Source organism: Phaethon lepturus, unplaced genomic scaffold, assembly GCF_000687285.1.
Source record: "Phaethon lepturus isolate BGI_N335 unplaced genomic scaffold, ASM68728v1 scaffold8602, whole genome shotgun sequence".
Classification (NCBI taxonomy): Eukaryota; Metazoa; Chordata; class Aves; order Phaethontiformes; family Phaethontidae; genus Phaethon; species Phaethon lepturus.
The window spans coordinates 1-18,189 of NW_010525482.1; the positions used below are offsets into that span (position 1 = coordinate 1).

The following is an 18,189-nucleotide window of genomic DNA, read 5'->3' on the forward strand; positions in this document are numbered from 1 at the left end:
GGCTGGCACGGCGGCACCTCCACGTGCCGCAGGCGTCACCCGAAACGGTTTCTGACGTCTGAAATAATTCCTTCTCGAAACCCGCCTCGTCCTGCCAATACGTTTGGCTGGAAGAAACGACTGCGGTATAGGACAGGTGAGGCAGGGATTGGAGGAAGGGAAAACGAGAAGCAAAGCACCAACTCCTCAGGCCAAGGAAAAAACGTGCCTGTTCTTGGTTTCACATCAGCCGTCGGAAGTGGAAGAGGTGAGGTTTTTCTCTACATTATTCTCCTTTGACGTAACCTTTAACGCAGCACGTGACTAAGACCGTAAGTCCTAGTCTCCTGCTCCGCAGCTGAACTGAACGAAGGTTGCAATTTCTAAGTTTCTGATCATACGAAGATGGATTTCTCCACTTGAAGTTTATGGACACAGAATTGAGAGAGGCTTTTTGTTTGAGACTGCAGTGAAATTACAGTTATGAACTTACTAATGAGCTTCTGGGGAGCCCAAGACACTTCAAATTTTTAAACAAGTTAGACCTAGGATTTTTTTAATACAGACTCCTGCCCTGGCAGTCTGCTGCAGGATGGGAAAAGCCATACCAGTACCTCCAGCACTGCAAGTTCCCAGCAGTGTTGACTCAAGAGAGTTTGGTGCGTGTCAAGACCCTTGTTACTCCCTCCACAGACGTTTTAGACCACAAGCTTTTGATGCCTTGAATATTTTACTCTTAGACCTACTGGTCACAGCTGACTCTTTATTCACCATGCAGGAATGGGAGAAAAATATTTACAGGTTTTCTATCAGAATGACACCCTTGTGTTTTGAGGTACATGCAAATGACAGACCGCTCCTGGTTTTCAACAAGCAGAAGCAACAGGCCAGCAGCTATTTAATCCAAACAGATTTGGAGGAACTTCCCTCCTTGACCTGCTTTTTTAAGAAGTCCGAGATTAAAGGCAGCGAAGACCCAACACCCAAGCCCAAACTGTAATTTGCTGTAGCAGCTCTTAACAGAACGGCACGAAATACCTGGCGGAGTGCCGACATCAAAATGCATCAGCAGGAAAAAAAAAAGTTGCTGTTCTGGCCCCAGACACTGACCCGCTCAAAAAAGCTCTAGTTTTAACACCTAAATTAAGACAAAAACCTGCAACTCTCTGCTTGTGAGCTGTCCCACCGGGTTCTGCACACCATCGAGCTGTCCCACATCTCTTCATGATAAAGGTGAAAATGTCATGCAGTGATCAAAATAAACTGTCTGAAACCAGTGGGTGCCAAATATAGTTACGTTTTATTTTTTTACTGTCTGGTAACACTGTGATAATATAAACTGTATAAAGCATGATAAAACACTTCTGTAAAACAGAGTAAGTACATATTATAAAATAAAAAATACAAATGATAACAAACAAAAAAAACCACATTAAAAAGAAAATATTACAATAAAATAACGGTACCAGTTTCTTCCTGTATTCCAAAATTTATTGAAAATGTTTAAATTACGCAGCACTAAGATAAGTTACTTTTATTTTCTCCCTTGATTTTAAACATGCACTAACTCAAACAGAAATAAAACCTATTAATCAATACAGAAAATTTTATTAATCACGTAACTTTGCATGTAGATTTAAGGAGGGATGATGCAGTGGCTGTTAAAAGAAATGCATGATGATTACTTCCCTTCCCATGGGCTTACAGATTTTAGCAATTAAAAATAGTTCAATAATTCACAATAAAAAGAACAGCCACTGAATTAGCAATAAAGTCTGATAAACGAGCATTTGTCGTAAAAACTGTCAGAAAACCTCTAAACAAAAGATGAGCTATGTTTTGAACAGCCTGAGCGCACAAGGACGGCGCTCGCTGCCACCGTCGCCTCCGCGTGTGCTGGGAGCCCAATGGCCCTCCCAGAAAGAGCGAGGGCGAAATCGGAACCCCGTTTGCGTCAGCAGAAATCTGAATTCCGAAATTCCACTTACAGCTCTTGAAGAGAATCGCGCGCCTTCCGACCGCGGTCCTGCAAAGCATCCCCCTCACACCGTGTTTTGTTTTCCACGGTGACGACGCTCCTGGTGGAAGGATGCTCTTCTTCTCCACCTGCTGCGGAGCGTGGGACAAGCGACCCGCAGGGCAGCTGGGGATGCGCTTCTCCCCTCTCCCCTCTGGATGATCCTTCGCGCCAACCCTCAGAGAGAGCAGTCCCGCCTTGGACGAAACTACTCGGCCCCTACGATCTTCTTCAAGCTCCAGAAGGCGGCAGCCAAGGAACAACGGCTGGGACTGCCAGCTCCGTTTGCTCAGAGTTAGTCCCACGAACTTCAAGTAACGAGACAAGCCAGCCAAGCGCTCCCAAAACGTGCGGCTCCCAGATCTTGCAGACTGTGCAAGGCCATCGGGACCCCCCGCGGTCCCTTCTGCTCCTTCCCGTGCTACGCACTTGCTGATCACATCATTTCAGAGGGGGCTGGAAGTTTTCGGAGGCGAGGCTGCGTTTTTCTCTGCATGTGCAGAGTTACCTCAACACTTGTGGAGGTATAATCTAAAATAATCTTTTTCTCTGCATGGTCTTTCGTTTTTCAACCTACTAAAAATATATTTTTAAAGACAGGCCTTAACACGTGAACTACTTCACATTCTTACCTAGGAATGCTTTATCTATTCCCAGTAAACATTGCCACTGTCCCTTTGCAGAAATGTGATGCTCTTAATCATGATCAAATGCAACATCACTTTTAATTTACCTATAAAATTTTTGGTCAGAAATACATGAACTAACAATAATTTAACACACAGGCACTACTAGCTCAAGAATTCAAGGAACGTAGTTTTGTGGAACAAAAGAGAAAAAGAAAATATAAGAGGATGGGTTTTTTGCTGAGTGGCTACATACATTCTTAAATAGTAGTAACGTGGACTTCAGTTTTTGTGAAAATATTTGAGATTAAAAGATTCAAGAGCAGATCCTTCTTAGCATCAGTTACAAAAGCTCTACTAGCATTAATAACCAGCGGAGGATCCTACGTATAATATCAAAGACCTATAAACCCCATTTCTTTGATACCTGTTTGTTATCAAAAGTTTGTTGTTTGTTTTAGGAGACTCCACTCACGCAAGAAAAGCAAAATTTGAAACACAGCTTGATGATGGAGTTTTGCTAAGGCCAATTACAGCCAATGGTTATTAGTGAGCAAAACCCCTTCCAGTATAAGAAATCAACCTTAACAGAGCTAGTAAGCAGCCAAGAGAATTAACGTACTAGGGAGCTGCAGTAGTTAGCAATTACTGACTTTTCAAACCAAAGTCAGAGGAAATCTTCTCGCTGATACAAAGCAGGGTGGAATCTGAGCCCCGGCCCAGGTATACATATTGTCTCTGTTACTAAAGTTTTATTCTATTGTGTTTCTAATTCCATCTTACATTTCAAGATATGCCCAGTCTACATCAATTAAAAATCAGACAATTGCCCCACTACAAGAAACCAGTGTTTTTGTAAGAAAAAAAGACAGTGAACCCAATGACCATAGTCAAAACAAACTAATTCCGTAGTTTTTAAAATAAGGATATTAGCATACTGAAATGTTCTCAGTTTAAAAAAAAAAAACACAGAAGTACAAAATTATATTGAAACTTGAAAATTCATGAGAAAATGTCTTCAGGAGTTTTGCACAGCCCTGTTCAGGAGAAGTGAAGCTCTGATAATGTCTTTTTGACTCCAGTTATAACGTCAGAAACAGCTTCCTGAAGGATTGGGACCTATAACACATCCTCTACGTATGGTTGTTGTTAAGATTGTTCTTATTAAAGAATCTCCTTGCTTCAACACTGCTAAGAGACACGGAGCAGCGAGATGGATTCTCTTTTCTGTATTCAATGCTTTCCATCATAGCTTGCTTGATCACCTGGAAAACAGTGAACAACATGTCATCCAGGGAAATAACTAACATTTTAATAATTCATTAACTGATAGGAAAGACCCCTTCAGATGTTAACAACTGTTTCTTCTGCTTTTATCACTCCTCCGTCATTGAACAAAGTGATTGCTGAGTATTATTCTGAATACTGCTTTCTTGATTGTATAAAACACTGATGTGAATATCGTTAATAGATGACAGAATACCACCAACATCAAAGTCGTCACACAAGAATATACCCCTTTTAAACGGAGTCCCAGTGCAATTCTGAAAGGTAAACCAAACATTGAGAAAATCCATACCTAAAGGATATAGATAATAATTATTATCTTGAGAAACAGTTAATCTTCACTTTTGCTTCACTTTTGTCCTGAAGTAACAAGATTTGTTCATTATATTGAAAAAAAAATAATTTCCGCATCTGGGATGATCATTTACACTTGTGAATATGGCAAGTCACTCTATGGATGCTGGGATCATGGTCTTTGTGTTACAGCTAGTATCAACTAAAAATAATTATTACTGAATTAGTTGATAAAGACATTGCCAGAGATTTTTACAAAAATTTTCTATTTTCCTTTTTTTCCAGTTAGGAAATCAGCATGCATACATACAGAACCGAATATAAAATCCTGAACATAACGTCTACATCCTGTGCAGACACCTTTGCTCAGTTACCCTGCGGGACTTTTGATGATAAAATGACAAAACACCACATAAACCAAATTAAAAGGATATGAACTTACCTAGGGTATACTCCAGCCCTCATTAAAATAAAGCAGATTTTTTCCACTAACTATAATGGGCTCTGATCCAGCCACAACTCTGAGAATAGCAAGGGGCACAACTACATGCAGGAAGCACTTTGTATGTCGTAACTATCAGGTAAACAATGAATTAAATCCCTGTACCTTCTGTATGGCAGATTGAGGGCTGTACTCACATCATCAACTTTCCCCTTTAAAAATCTAGACCCTTTAAGCCCTTTCCACACTGGCATACATACATCTATGTTATTGAGGGTGTTGAACTCCATTAGATCATGAAGCCTCTTGAAAGCCTCATTGGGATATTGGAAGTTGAAGGTAGAGAACGGTGTATTCGGATCATCAAATATGTCGAAGTCTGCAAAATCCTTCTCTTCCTGTGTTTCTCTTGGAATGCCTGCATACAGAACAAACACAAAAAAACAATCTAAATGTTAGGTGTGAGAACTTACCATCTTATTTTTGAAGGGCTCTTTTGAAATCCCTAACTACTACAGATAGACTTATTTCAGAGGCAAAACATTTCTGGTGTATACTCACCATGTCGTTGTAAAGCCTCAAAGGAACAGCTAGATTTAGCATCAGAAACTGCGTGCTCACCTGGAGCTTTGTACTTCCGGAAGTTGATGTTGGCCAAAACAAAATGGATTATAGTTGGACAGTCTTTCTCCGAAGAGGTATCCTTCGGTTTGAAAACATAGCACTCCTTCATGCCCTCTCGATCAAATACATTTGGGTCTATTTTCGGGAAAGGAAGCTTGTTCATTTTGGCCCACTTTTCGGCAAGCAAAATTTCCTGAAAAGATACCAAAGACTCACGTGCGTATAAGCATCCACTGCAAAGTGTGATTTTATGTAGCGAGACACAGGTCAAACTGGTCACCACAAGCAGTTTCGTTAACTTGCGCTTCTTTACGGCAGAAGGACTGATCAAGTCAATCTTTGTACAGACGGCCCAGTATGGCAAACTGAGCACCTAATTCAGCCTGCCCAGTCTTCACCACCTGCGATGATTCACAGGAAGGAAAGAGCTGGTCTGGCACATAAATCTTTGGGTGAATTTACAGTGCTGACAGCTGGAAAACACCATCCGTAATTGTACTTGCAAACTGAGTATCAGTGCTATGGAAACCAATGAGAACTAATAAACACCAATCCACGCATTGTTATGATCAGAGTCACATCAGAGCACAGAAAAGCATTTGAAAGCATGCTAAGTGAAGAAGTAAGTCTGGAAAACAGGCTTTTTTTTTTTCCTCGTGACGACTCAGTAAAGAAAATAATTTGTAAATGACGACTCAAAAGCATGTAATGAGGGTGTGTGAGAGGGAGGAGAGGGAAGGTCAACATCTTTTATCTTGGTTTTGAATGAAACAGGACCCTTCTTTGGGGCAACTGTTTTGGATACGCAAGAGATTAAAAGATAGTGGGTGTAAAATGATAAAACAAGAATAGAGTCATTGACTTCAGCTGGCTGATTTCCCTATGTGTTCTAGTAATAAAAATATATTAGAGCACTACCATAGATACAGGCCAAGTCTTGAATTGGCATTTACTGTTTGTAATGCAAGCAGGACCAATGGGGTTGCACAGCCAGTAAACAGAACTGGTTTCTGTCCTTTAGGCCATTAGCATACAGCCTGTGCTTGCGGACTATACCTGTGTATTAGCTGGAGGTACGTCACTCTTTTTATTATACACATATTTGCGCTTCGGAAATAATGAACCATTCCCTTCAATGGTGGCTTCATGAAAACCTAAGGCACCATTTAATTTTCCCACCATTTTTTCTTGCATAAAATGATTTTGCCTTTTTAAAATTAGAGTTTACAGAAAATGCTTCAGCATACCACTTGACTTCCAATCAATCTCTCCATGTTATCATACGTTCCCCAAAAATGGAACAGAAAATTGAAGCTGACGGAGACAGACAGCTCAATGCATAGGCTAAGAGTAACAGAGACAACTGCACACAGCCTTTTCCACATACTCCATGTGCAGAACACAACATAGGGAGGAAAACGAAGATGTTTCAGAGGAGATGGCAGTGCTGTGCCAGTAAATTCAGCTGATGGAGAAAATACTCAGTCATGACAAAAAAGGAGACAAATTCTGAAACAAACAGAAAATTAAAGGAAGGAACAGACTGTGGAATTCAGTCAATTAGGGAAAAATGAAGGATCTCGGCACTAGTACATGTCTTCTCAGTGCTCTACTCTTCCAGGTAGTCCCCAAGAGACCTAGAGATTATAGAAGTTACTCCTTTTTTTCCCCATGAATCACAGAATCATTAAGGTTGGAAAAGACCTTTAAGACCATCAAGTCCAACCATCAACCCAACACCACCATGCCCTCTAAACCATATCCTGAAGTGCCACATCTACACATTTTTTGAAAACTTCCAGTGATGGTGACTCCACAGCTTGTTTTATTCTCATGAAGCTTCCTTCCTTGTTGAAGGAAAAAAATACTGTTTGTTCTAATTGAAATTTGTCTGTAAAGCAACAAAGAATGCCAGTTGTTTCTCAAACAGAGATGTTTTCTTGGTTATTTTATAATATCCATTTGAGTTTCAAATAAATATTGCCTCTTTTTTCAGTACCTCGTAATAGTCTCCTAAGTGCTGCTTTTTCTGTGCCAGGTACCAAAATGATTGAACATTAAACTTTTCTGACCAGTTGGAGCTGTCTGGATGCATAGGTTGTACGGCTTGTGCTTTCCACACCTGCTACAGAAAATAGCCACGTCATTTCACCTGTGTTTTTCTGTGGCTGCTTTGCTCTGGCCTGAATGGATTTAGGAATACGACTTAAACGGTACTGGGATTTATCCAAGTGCGATGTAAATGAGCAGTTAGCCCCACTTCCAAAATGTTATATATTTAGCAATACCAGAGTGACTGAGTGAAGGCACATTTCTGCAAGATAACGACAGAAAACCATCCATTTACATCACAGAGGAGAAGAGCTGTACAGAGCTGGAGCACTAGCACAATGGTAAGTGACTTACTTGTTTAATACTGACATAAAATAAAATTCTGCAATTCAGCGTGAAGGCAAGACTTCCATAAAAACAGAGCTACTACTTCAAACGAATTATATTACCCTTCTTTGTGTCAGTTGTCTCATGTGAGTCATGTAAACAGGAACTGAGGCAGAGTGCAATATTCTGCCTTGACGTGGAAACAAATTGCTCCAATGCTGTCGTTACAATAGCATCAAGGCCTTCTGGACGCATGAAATGTGTAACCAGCCCAACTGGAAGAATACAAGTCAGTCAAATTTATGAACACAAAGAAAGGAATGGCCTATCTTACTTACTTTGAAAGGAGGACTGGAATCACTTGGCCTCGCTGAAAAATCGAAAGAGATGATGAGATCAACGCCTCTTTGAGGTCTTAAGATAAGTGGGTATGGCAGGTTAAACGTTAGCCCACTGTCCACTATATGAATCTTTTTGCTCTTCACATCTAGTGGCTCATATATCCTCTCAAACTCATCAGGGTCTGCGCAGGACAAATGAAAACAAAACCAAAGAGGAACACACCAGTTAAGAACTGAAATTGTGATGGGCTTTACAGTGTTTCCCCAAGTACTGAAGATTCCACAGAACTGGAATTGTATCCCAGCTAAACATACCATTGAACTCACGTGGAACTTTCAGTCTCATCTAAACAACTGGAGAATGAGGGGAAAAAACAGAGCTGGAAGGTGGCTCGAGATATAACCGAAGGGGATTGCCCAGGTTTGACCCTAGCCTTGCCAGCTTTACCTTTTCATCCCCAACAACCTATACACAAAGGAAAGTGTTTATGGGACATTTAAGAGACACTTTTCTAAAGTACAACCCCTCAGTGCCCTACAACTCCTGCCCAAACCTCTTTCCCCAGGTTCCCTCCCAACCGCCCCATCCTTCCCAGCTCCTCTTCCCCAAATAACTGAAATTTGCCTAAAAAGCCATAACATGACTCCGCTCTAGTGTGACGCTTGTCTATGCCTGTTTCTGTCCATTAAAATTGGGACTACCGAGTCTTGTTTTGCAACCTACATCAAATCTCGTGACCTCATACTCACTAGAATACTTAGGAACAAAAAGAAACGGTAACCCATACCCGTACCTGAAATTTAAGCACTGGGCAGAATGACATGTACGCCACTTACTGCTGTTATGGTCACGGCAGAGTGTAAAACAGTCTCCTACCTCTAATGCCCACACTGCGGCCTGAAAAGGATGGTATTTCCCCTTCAACCCCGGTATTCCCTGGGTGCAGCTCAGGGAAGAACAAGCAATTTTTCCTTTGCACTTACCCAAGTCTCTGGATACTACTAAATGATCCCTGCAGTACTTTTTTTCTCCTGACAGTTTTTTCTTGCTCTAGATCTTAAAAACATTTCCAGTGCATGTTTTTGCCTTTTGACTAAAAACTAATGCTAATATCTGTAGAGGGCAGTGTGATCTAAGGAATGATGGATAGAAGAATATAATTATTTCTTGCATAATTAAATTTCCTAGCACTTATTTATTGGTGATGGCAGTAATCTGAAAAAAGATATTTTAATGTGAAGAAAATCCATCAAAAATAATTTGACCTCTAGTTCCTACCATTTCAGGATCCATGAGAGAAATTTATTGTTATGAGCAGCAAAAAAATCTCAGAACAGGTATTTTGACTTTTTTTCCTGTTATTATTTATTAAAGGACTCTTTGCTAAGAAATGAGGCACCCATTTCCTAATATTTGTCTTAATTTCTAAGGGAGAAAACACTTTCTCATCATTGCTTATTGCTTAAAGGGCTAAGTGTGTTTACAGACCTATAGAACCAGATGTATTTTATAACCATGAATTTGCATAAATCAATGAAAATATATTGGTGTTTATCAAATTCATTATAATTAAAAAAACACTGGTAAAAAAATACACTTACTACAGATCCTTTTATAGCACAAGTAGATTGGTTTTGTCCTCCCCCCTTTTTAAAGACAAGAGTTCAAACATAATTTAACCCTTGTTCTCAACAGAATTTCTCAAAATGGCAGACACATTTTTGTTCAAGTTCTGTATTACCTTATTTTGCAAAATTTGAATTTGAAAGTCAACAGTGATCCTTTAAACAAGACTTGTACCACCTATAATAACATTAGTGGTAGGCGTGTTACTGCATAGACAAACCTACCAAAAAGGCACTAAAGAACAAGACGGTTCCTATCACTTATAGCCTTCATGACTCTATCATCAAATTTATCATGATAATTTTATGATATTTTAAATGATAAAACATCATACTACCATCAATTTGTAACAACCATGTAGATTGTTTTTATTAGTCACGGTCTTCTGCGATTACAGGATAAATTCAACTTAAAGGTTTTTCTTTTTATTATCACTAATTTTAGAAGTACATTTCTAATCTTTGAACGGAGAAGAAAAGTTCCAAAACGTAACTTGTGTCCATGTTACAGAGTCAGAATTCAAAAAGCAATGAAGATAATCCAGTGTTATTTTAACAACATGACTTAAAAGCAGACTCAGACTGTAGTTTGATTTGATTTACACAGGATCTGGAGCCAGAGGCCAGAAGCAGCACACAATACCCTGGTGGGACAAGGCAAGCAGGCAGACTGAACTGTGGGTCAGGACACTGCAGAGCGGCCCGCAATTGCTCCTGGGAGAAGTGTAAGGTACAATAAGCACCCCTGATGCTAAAAGAAGCATCGCCTACTCTATAGCCTACACTGCAGTTTTCTGAAAGGCTGGAGAGAAACCTTTGTTCTTTTTATACTTCACAACACATGAATCCAGGACGATCATTCTATACACTCTAGCAGCCCTGGTAAGTCAACCCATCATTATTCATCAAACAGTATGAAGACTGAATGGAGTATTTATGCTCTGAGAGCCTGGGACATTAATTTTCAGCCCATGCGGACTGCTTTTCTGAGAGATGCATCCATATTACGAGAAGCTTTCAGTCCATCAAACAGTGAACTGGGAGAAGCACAAGATGTTTACGAGTACGGCTCTGTGTGAAACGAGCCCAGCATGCCTATCTGATTTGCAGTAACTGGATACACAAACAAATATTAAGAACTGTTTGGAAAATAAAAAGGAGAGCATGTTCTAGAGACCAAACTTTGTCACAGATGGCAGCTTCGATGGAACTATGGGAGATGAAAAGGGCATTTGCTACTGACGTGCATCTACTATAACAGAGTTTCCATAAATACTGAAATAAGGAAGCTGAGATTATGAGTTATTTTTTCCCTATTGTTATTCACTTGGCATTTTCTCAAGTGATTTTGGTGTGTTGTAATATCAAGGCACAGAAACAGAACAACTCTGAGCTCACAATGAAATCATGCAAGGGGTATAAAGTTTTAAAGTATATTTGAGATCAATTAAGAAAATTCTCAGCATAAATAGAATCCGTAGCAAAGAGAAGCCAAGCATTTTACTTTCGGATCAAGTAGCGGGGATCTCTGTTGTACACACTGCAGACCCTAAATTCAGTCCTCACTAATGACTTTCACATTGGCTTATTCATCCTCTGCAGTGCACCTCAGTGGGAATACAGAAGGTTTGAGAGAACTGGAGATGTAAAGTATTATTTATATCCTTTTTGATTCATTTATTTCTCCTTTGGAGTGTCTGGTAATAAAGAGAAAGCAAGTCCTAAAGCAATTCAGTGTTGTCTCTGTACTCAAACTGACAGGTAAACTGCTAAGTGATAGGAATAAATATGCAAAGCTTAAATGCATCCAACGCCTTGGTAATATACAATTTTAAATTTACACCAAAGTTTCCTTTTTATCTACTCCTCTGGGTACCTAGCCTCTTACGTATATTGGCAAAATTCACAGCATTAAAATGTGGATACACTTATCACACTACTGAATGATTAAATTTTATATTAACTACTGAAATTTCAAGGGTTTTTTTAACTTCTTGACTGTAATACTGCAACTACTCATAGCTGTTAAATTCGAGTTGCTAGTTCAGGTTTACGAGTGTGGGCTTTTTCAGCTAATGCTAAAAAAAATGCAGTTATGTCAAACTTCTGCCAGCCGTTTTACCCAGAGAAATCTCAGGCACTCAGAAGTAATTGTCTCAGAGGTGCAGGCTCATACTGTCAAACCGGCATTCTGTTTCAATTGAAATTTAAACCTAGGAAGTTGATCGTTGATTCTGAAGATTATCCACGTCTTAATTATGCAAAATTCTCATCAACTGTCATTTTTCCAACCATAAATTAACTTCCCGCTTTCCTGCCTCTTTTACAACTACCATAAATATTAAGATTACCCAGTTGTAAACACCTCTGAGATGATAAAAATATTTAGAAAGTGGAGTACAGATGGAAATTACTATACAACCACTCAAACAGATTTGTTACATTAACAAATACACATTGCTACTTAAGCTTTTAAACGACATCTGATATCTACTATTGCATAATGACCAGCTAGGACAATCTCTTTCCTCTCAATAGAAAGTAAGGGCTGAAGTGACTACTACTGTTAGGAGGGATGGCTGGCAGCGCTGCGCCGCTACGCAAGAGCCCAGGAGGAACACCACTTTCAGAGATTCGTAGTTCCTCGGCTTGATGGGTGTCAGTAATAATCCATAACAATCCAGAAGCATTACAGTTTGTATCACAGAAACTGTATGTGGAGGTTCCACCAAGTATGCATCTTCACTGGGACGTAACTTTTCTACAAGGAAACTCACATCCTTGACTCAGTGCTCTGTTGCCTACTGAGGAAGGAAAAAAAAGTACCAGTGCCAGAAGAATAATGAGAAATTCACCAGCTCTCATCGAGAAGATTGTAATGAACACTGTCTATTGCAAATCTTCACAATACTAATCGAACGTGATTCCTAATTATCTGCAGCTACTGTCCCAGACACCATATACTTCATGGAGTGGAGGGAAGACACTGAATTTCTTTTACAAAATAACATTTTTCTGAAATTCTAATTTTCCATCTGCATTCCTGACAAATGTGGATGTATCTACACCCCAGACACACGTGAGATGTGAATGCACCTGACCGATCAGTCACACTGGGAAGAAAATGGTTGTCAGCAAAGCAAGGATCCACACGTAAAGAAGTGAGTTGCCTCCACAGGTTTTTCAGAGGAAGACAGACAAAGAGCTACAAAATATTTGGAACAGGGAAGCCTTGTAGGAGGCCAAGGAAAACTTTTATTTCCACCGGAGGGCTTCGCACCAGTAAGACAAAAGGAACAACACAGGATAGCCTTTGGAGATGTCCAAGAGAGTGAGAAAGTGGCCTTAATGAAGGGCACCATACACAAAAGCAGCTTAGTCACCTCTGCCAGCAATTCCTTCATAACAAAGAGCCACTTCCCCTCCAGAAGGCAGTGACTGTTCTGCACGCTCTGTCAGGGGACGGGGGAGGCAGGCAGCAGACAGAAGTCACTGTGTGGTGCCCTTTGAGACAGCTGGTCACCTCATAACCTCTGCTGCTGCTCAATACTCATGACTGCCGCTACAGAAACACTTTCCTGCCTTCAGGCACACGCTGTTGGAAGGCTCGTAGTTTGATGTCACCACACTGAGAACTCCCTCTTTCTGCGTTTACTAACGAACACCCAGCAACACAGGCTTTCTGCAAACTAACCTGCAACGGCTGCATCTAGTTCATCTTCCTCCACAGACTCCTGAGTCAGAAGGTCTGCCAGAGGAGAGAGTGGGTAACAGCTGTTGAGGTTCAGTCCCAGCATGAAGTTGTGCACTTTTCCGGCACGCCCTTCCCTGGTGTTGAAAAGGGCACTGTCACCCACCAAAGCCATCAGCATTCGCTGCACCCAGCTTTCTTGGCTGCTGTTCTGATATTCTTGATTTGCCTCAGCATTTTCAGTGCCTGTAGAGGAAAATGAAAATAACCAACAGTGAGACAGTTAACATATGAAGTATAAAACCAAGATTTCTGGGTCTACTCAAATAAAGGACCTACTAAAATAAAAGGAATTGGGTCATAGCCTTCTTTCAAGGAGCCGTGGACTGAATGAAGGAGCTTTGCTGCAAGAATTTCAGAGGAATGGAGAGAAACCATCCTCTTAACTTCATGGGCCAGTGAAACTTTTTATCTGCAGTACAGTAGTGTGGATGTCTCCATCAGGAAGCTAGATTGGGAATGTGTTAGATGACCTGAGCTGGATGTAATTAGACTGGGTGGAAAGGGCAATGAGGATACGGCTTTATCTGTGCTAGCACCCAGAATGCAAACTCTCCTGGGCTCGGGGAACAGACGTGAGTCGCCAAGGTCCATAGTCTATGTAGACCTAAATTCATCTGGATGTGTACTGACACCCTTCTACAACCTTTGCTGATTGATAGAAACCCAGCTTTCCTTAAGAAGGCAAAGTTAGTCTGCATAAAAGAGAATGCTATAGCATGGGAATCCTACAATATCTGAAAACATCCTTACAGTAAACTGTAGACTACAATCAATATCTGGTTTTAATTAACTAAAGAGTACAATGAAACATCTAGACTTAGATGCCTATATCTAGACATCACAGTAAAAATGACTTAGATTGGTGTCACCTTGCACTAGTAAACTGTCAAAACTTGACTTTTTGGGGTGTTTTTGCATAAGAAGATAATTCAGGCTCAGGCTTGATGCTTTAAATCCAGCACTGAAATGTGCCTCTCTAATCCAGGCTTTAAAGGAGCTGCTTTTTATATAAGTAGAGAGAAAACAAGCATCAAACACCACAAAGTTTAGAGGTCCAACATCTGTACGATAATATTCTATAGAAGCGAGAGGGATTACCAAGTGTTTAAAAACCACAGATTTGTAGGTTGTCCACTATGGCTACAAACTATGAGAGAAATGTAGTGTTTTGTGCTGGCTATAGTGCTTAAACAGGAAATGCGCAAATAAAGACAAAATGTGGTATCACCCTCTCCCTATTATTTTACACATAAACGGAATTGAAGAAGTAATCATTTAACTGAGCTGTTGACATAATTCACTGTCTTATCACACAAGATTTTATTTTTCTTCTGCACTCCCACCTTGGCTTTAGTTGTTAAAAACAGAACTGATTTCTTCAGGTGAAAATCACCATTGTCCCCAGAGTATCATCAAATACACAAAGCATTATTAGGATGAGACAGAGACCCTGACTAAAATCACAGAAATCCCCACGTGGTTTAGGTGCCTAAAGACAATTTTCAATAGGATCTTTTCTTCCCACTGCCCAGTGTTCTCTTTGTGGTTGTGGCCCTTCCAGGAAACTGGATTTGGGCACTGTTTAAAATACTGTACCAAGCATTAGGAATTTCCTGGCTCAGATGGAATTTGTAAAGGTGCTGGAAGACATCTATGAATGCTGGAAACACAAACTAGTGTTTTATCAAGGAACCCTTGAAAGCAATGGATAGTATTAGTTTGCTGGGCTGATAAGAATTTGAATGTGCCTCTGAGCTCAGTAGCTTGCTGGCAACAGACTTCTGGAGATGACTGGCTCAGCAAGCCTAATTTTTGGGTGTACATGAAATTGCAGACCTCTGTAAAGCCCTGTTGGGCTGATGCCAGGGGTATAAATGACAGCAGAGCTCTCAGTTATAAGAGACTACTGATAAGACTAAGGAAAACTGGCTATGGCTAATTAACAAGATCCACAAACTTGACCACGCTATGCAAAAGCTCATGAAAAAAGTAAACTATGTATAAAATGTGAGGATTTCCTTACCTTTTGGATGCTGTGATTCATCTTCACTGTCTGAACTGTCATTGCTTACAAGGTGCTTTAGCCTAATATTTTCTGTTGAAAGAAATAGAAAATTACTTTAAACTGCTAGGGTTTAATTATTAGAATTAATAGAATTAAAACAGCTAAGAATTTCAAAACAATTTGAGTCATAAAACTGCCATAGTCTTCGTAACAGAAAATACAGCTGAAGAGATTCAATCTGTTGTGGACACCTCTATGCTCAGAGTCTGATCAGAATACACTGGCTGTAGCCTGCAAGTTTTGCAAAGTGCCTGCACTAAGATTAGCCAAAGGGCTGAGAAAACAAAATGTAAACCTAAAGCTGTACCTACCACGCACCACGTATCTGACACATTTCATTCACCTTGATTAAAATTTAGAGGTAAAGCTTCTGTCCTCTCAATAACTCCTAGTGAACGAGGGAGACAACATTAACTTCTGTTAATTACCTTTTTTTAAAAAAACAGAGAGGAACGCTTAACCTCATTCGTACATGTATGAATGGGTATCCTTAAAAATAGTGGGGGAAAAACAAAAGCCAAGATGGTTATGGAAGTTCTACTGGAGTATGCGTGACTAAAAAAGGCCAATGCAGTTACCTGGGTAGAAAAGACAATGGTTTTCATCTCATAACATTGAGAGAAATAAAAACAGAAATGAGTGAACTTCTCTGGTAAACATCTCCATTGTGTTACGGTTAATAGATTTGCTTCCAAAACAACCACAAAGTCATTGCTAACCATTCATTACTATCTGAAGGACTTATCCAAAAGTCAAAATGAGTACTGGAAAAGCAACACATTCCACTCCTCACGTAAGGCTTGTAGTGCAGGTGATTTCATGTGAAAATGGGTTATAGGCTAATTATGGAGGGAAGCCTTTCCTGAAATACAGTAGATTTGCAATGTCTTATGAGTAGCCTCATCTTGGAAGCTTATATCCTACAGAGACTGGAGGCAGAGACTGAAGTCCAGTGAAGCAACTGTACCCAACTAAACCCCTTTATTCCCTAGTATAATGTATGTTACAACTCACCTCTAATTGAAATTGGAAGCCAGTTAAAATAAACTGAATATAGGTTGTTTCCTAATGAACTTGAGTATATTATCAACTAATTGTTTTTTCCATTAAGAAATGAAAATAAAATAACATCTACTTTTTCTCACAGAATGATAATGTAGATGTTGGTCTCTGGTGGCACACCCTTGCTTTGGGCTGTAATTTCCAACAAATGCTGTAATTTCTACCAAATGCCGTATCAAAAGAATAGCAATTACGCTTTGTACTTTTGGCTTAAGTCTAAAACTAGTTCCTGGCTAGGCCTGGCTGAAAGAGAAGATTGAAGAGAGAGTCACCGTAATATCAAGCGTAAAAAAAACTGAGCTTTATTACCCTTGGTAATAAATACTGGATACAGATGACCACCACTGTTGCCTTTTTTCTGAAGAGGACTATGTCCTCCCAGACTTACACACAACACTGTAAAAATCCCCACAGAAACAGAAGACCTTAGTCATCACCTATTTTTCCTTAAATATTTTTTCTTTTTAATACTCAGTGGGTCCTCAATGACTACTCAAATACCGTCAATGGACAAACATGCACCAAAGACAAACATGTACAAATTCTTGAGCAATGACATAAGCAGACAGGTCAAAATAAAAATGAGTGTCCAAAAAAGGAAGGTAAAAAAAACAACAAATGCAATTTTTTTTTTGACATAAAATCATCTCTTTAAAGCAACCTCCGTGCAAAATTTATTATTTACTGCTTCTAGGTGTGATTTATACATGCTGTGTGCACACTGGCTCTTCTGATGTCCACTGGCATTTTGCCATTCACTTTGGTGGTACCAAGGTTTCACTGGTACCACCTTGGTACCAATACATACCATTGGTACATCTACAGCTCTCATAGTAGGTCATAGCTCAAGTCACATTAGTATTTTCATATCTAATCCCACTTCAAAGCATATTTTTAAAATTATATGTGAAATGAGCCACAGATGAGAGATAACATTCAGTCTCTCAATGTCTTAAAAGCAGTAACACCGACTTTTCCACTATCAAATTTATTGAGAGAGATCCTCCATTAGTAGGTGTTAACACTCTAGAGGTGTATAAGAAATATGAACCTGGAGGCACAGGTCTCATTTTCATCCATAAATAAGTACATTAACAAACAGCTGAATACCATCTATTACAGACAGATAAGGGCCTTGGGTTTTTTTTGTTGTTTTTTTAAAGTCAACTCAATCTGCATTTTCTCTCCATGCTCTTCAGAAAAATCTGTGTGTCCAGTACAATTTATTTATTGGTTATATATTTCCCTGTAATGCCATCTTCTGAATAGGAAAAAAAAGTGTAAAAAAAACTTTGATTATCAACTGCATTCTCAAATAAAACACAATAAAGTCTATCCAAACCAAGGTACCGTTTCTGCATTAGGAATGAAGCTGAAATAATTAAATTAGTTAGCCAAGGATCAGATACCGACAGGTGAGTTGTGGTTAGAATGGAACTATCTAACAATCCCAAGATAATAAAATTTGGTTTTACTTTACTAACCCCTTGAATAATACAGTCCAGTGTCAAGAGACTACATAAGTAACTATCAAGTATTTGTCAGCTTCTGATCTCCAAAAACTAGCGTAACAACCTAAAAAAGGGAGTGAGATTCTTGTAACTTCATGAAAATAGCTGGATATATGCATATAACTTCCAGTACCTCTGATACTGAGCAGAAACAAAAGTGAAAGAGAAGAAAATTACTCTTT

General features: G+C 39.6%; 1 protein-coding gene across 1 annotated transcript in view; it reads right to left on the bottom strand.

Annotated features, from left to right (window-relative positions):
• Positions 1 to 3,642: 3,642 nt before the first annotated feature.
• The window catches only part of PLA2G4A (phospholipase A2, group IVA (cytosolic, calcium-dependent)), a 69,406-nt gene continuing 54,859 nt past the window's right edge, over positions 3,643 to 18,189 (bottom strand). The window contains exons 12-17 of the mRNA XM_010282756.1: positions 15,393 to 15,464; positions 13,310 to 13,552; positions 7,987 to 8,171; positions 5,267 to 5,462; positions 4,906 to 5,063; positions 3,643 to 3,887 (exon numbers count right to left, since the gene is read on the bottom strand). Coding sequence (XP_010281058.1) covers positions 3,756 to 3,887; positions 4,906 to 5,063; positions 5,267 to 5,462; positions 7,987 to 8,171; positions 13,310 to 13,552; positions 15,393 to 15,464 — 986 coding nt within the window. The 3' untranslated portion in view covers positions 3,643 to 3,755. The remainder of the gene's footprint in view (positions 3,888 to 4,905; positions 5,064 to 5,266; positions 5,463 to 7,986; positions 8,172 to 13,309; positions 13,553 to 15,392; positions 15,465 to 18,189) is intronic.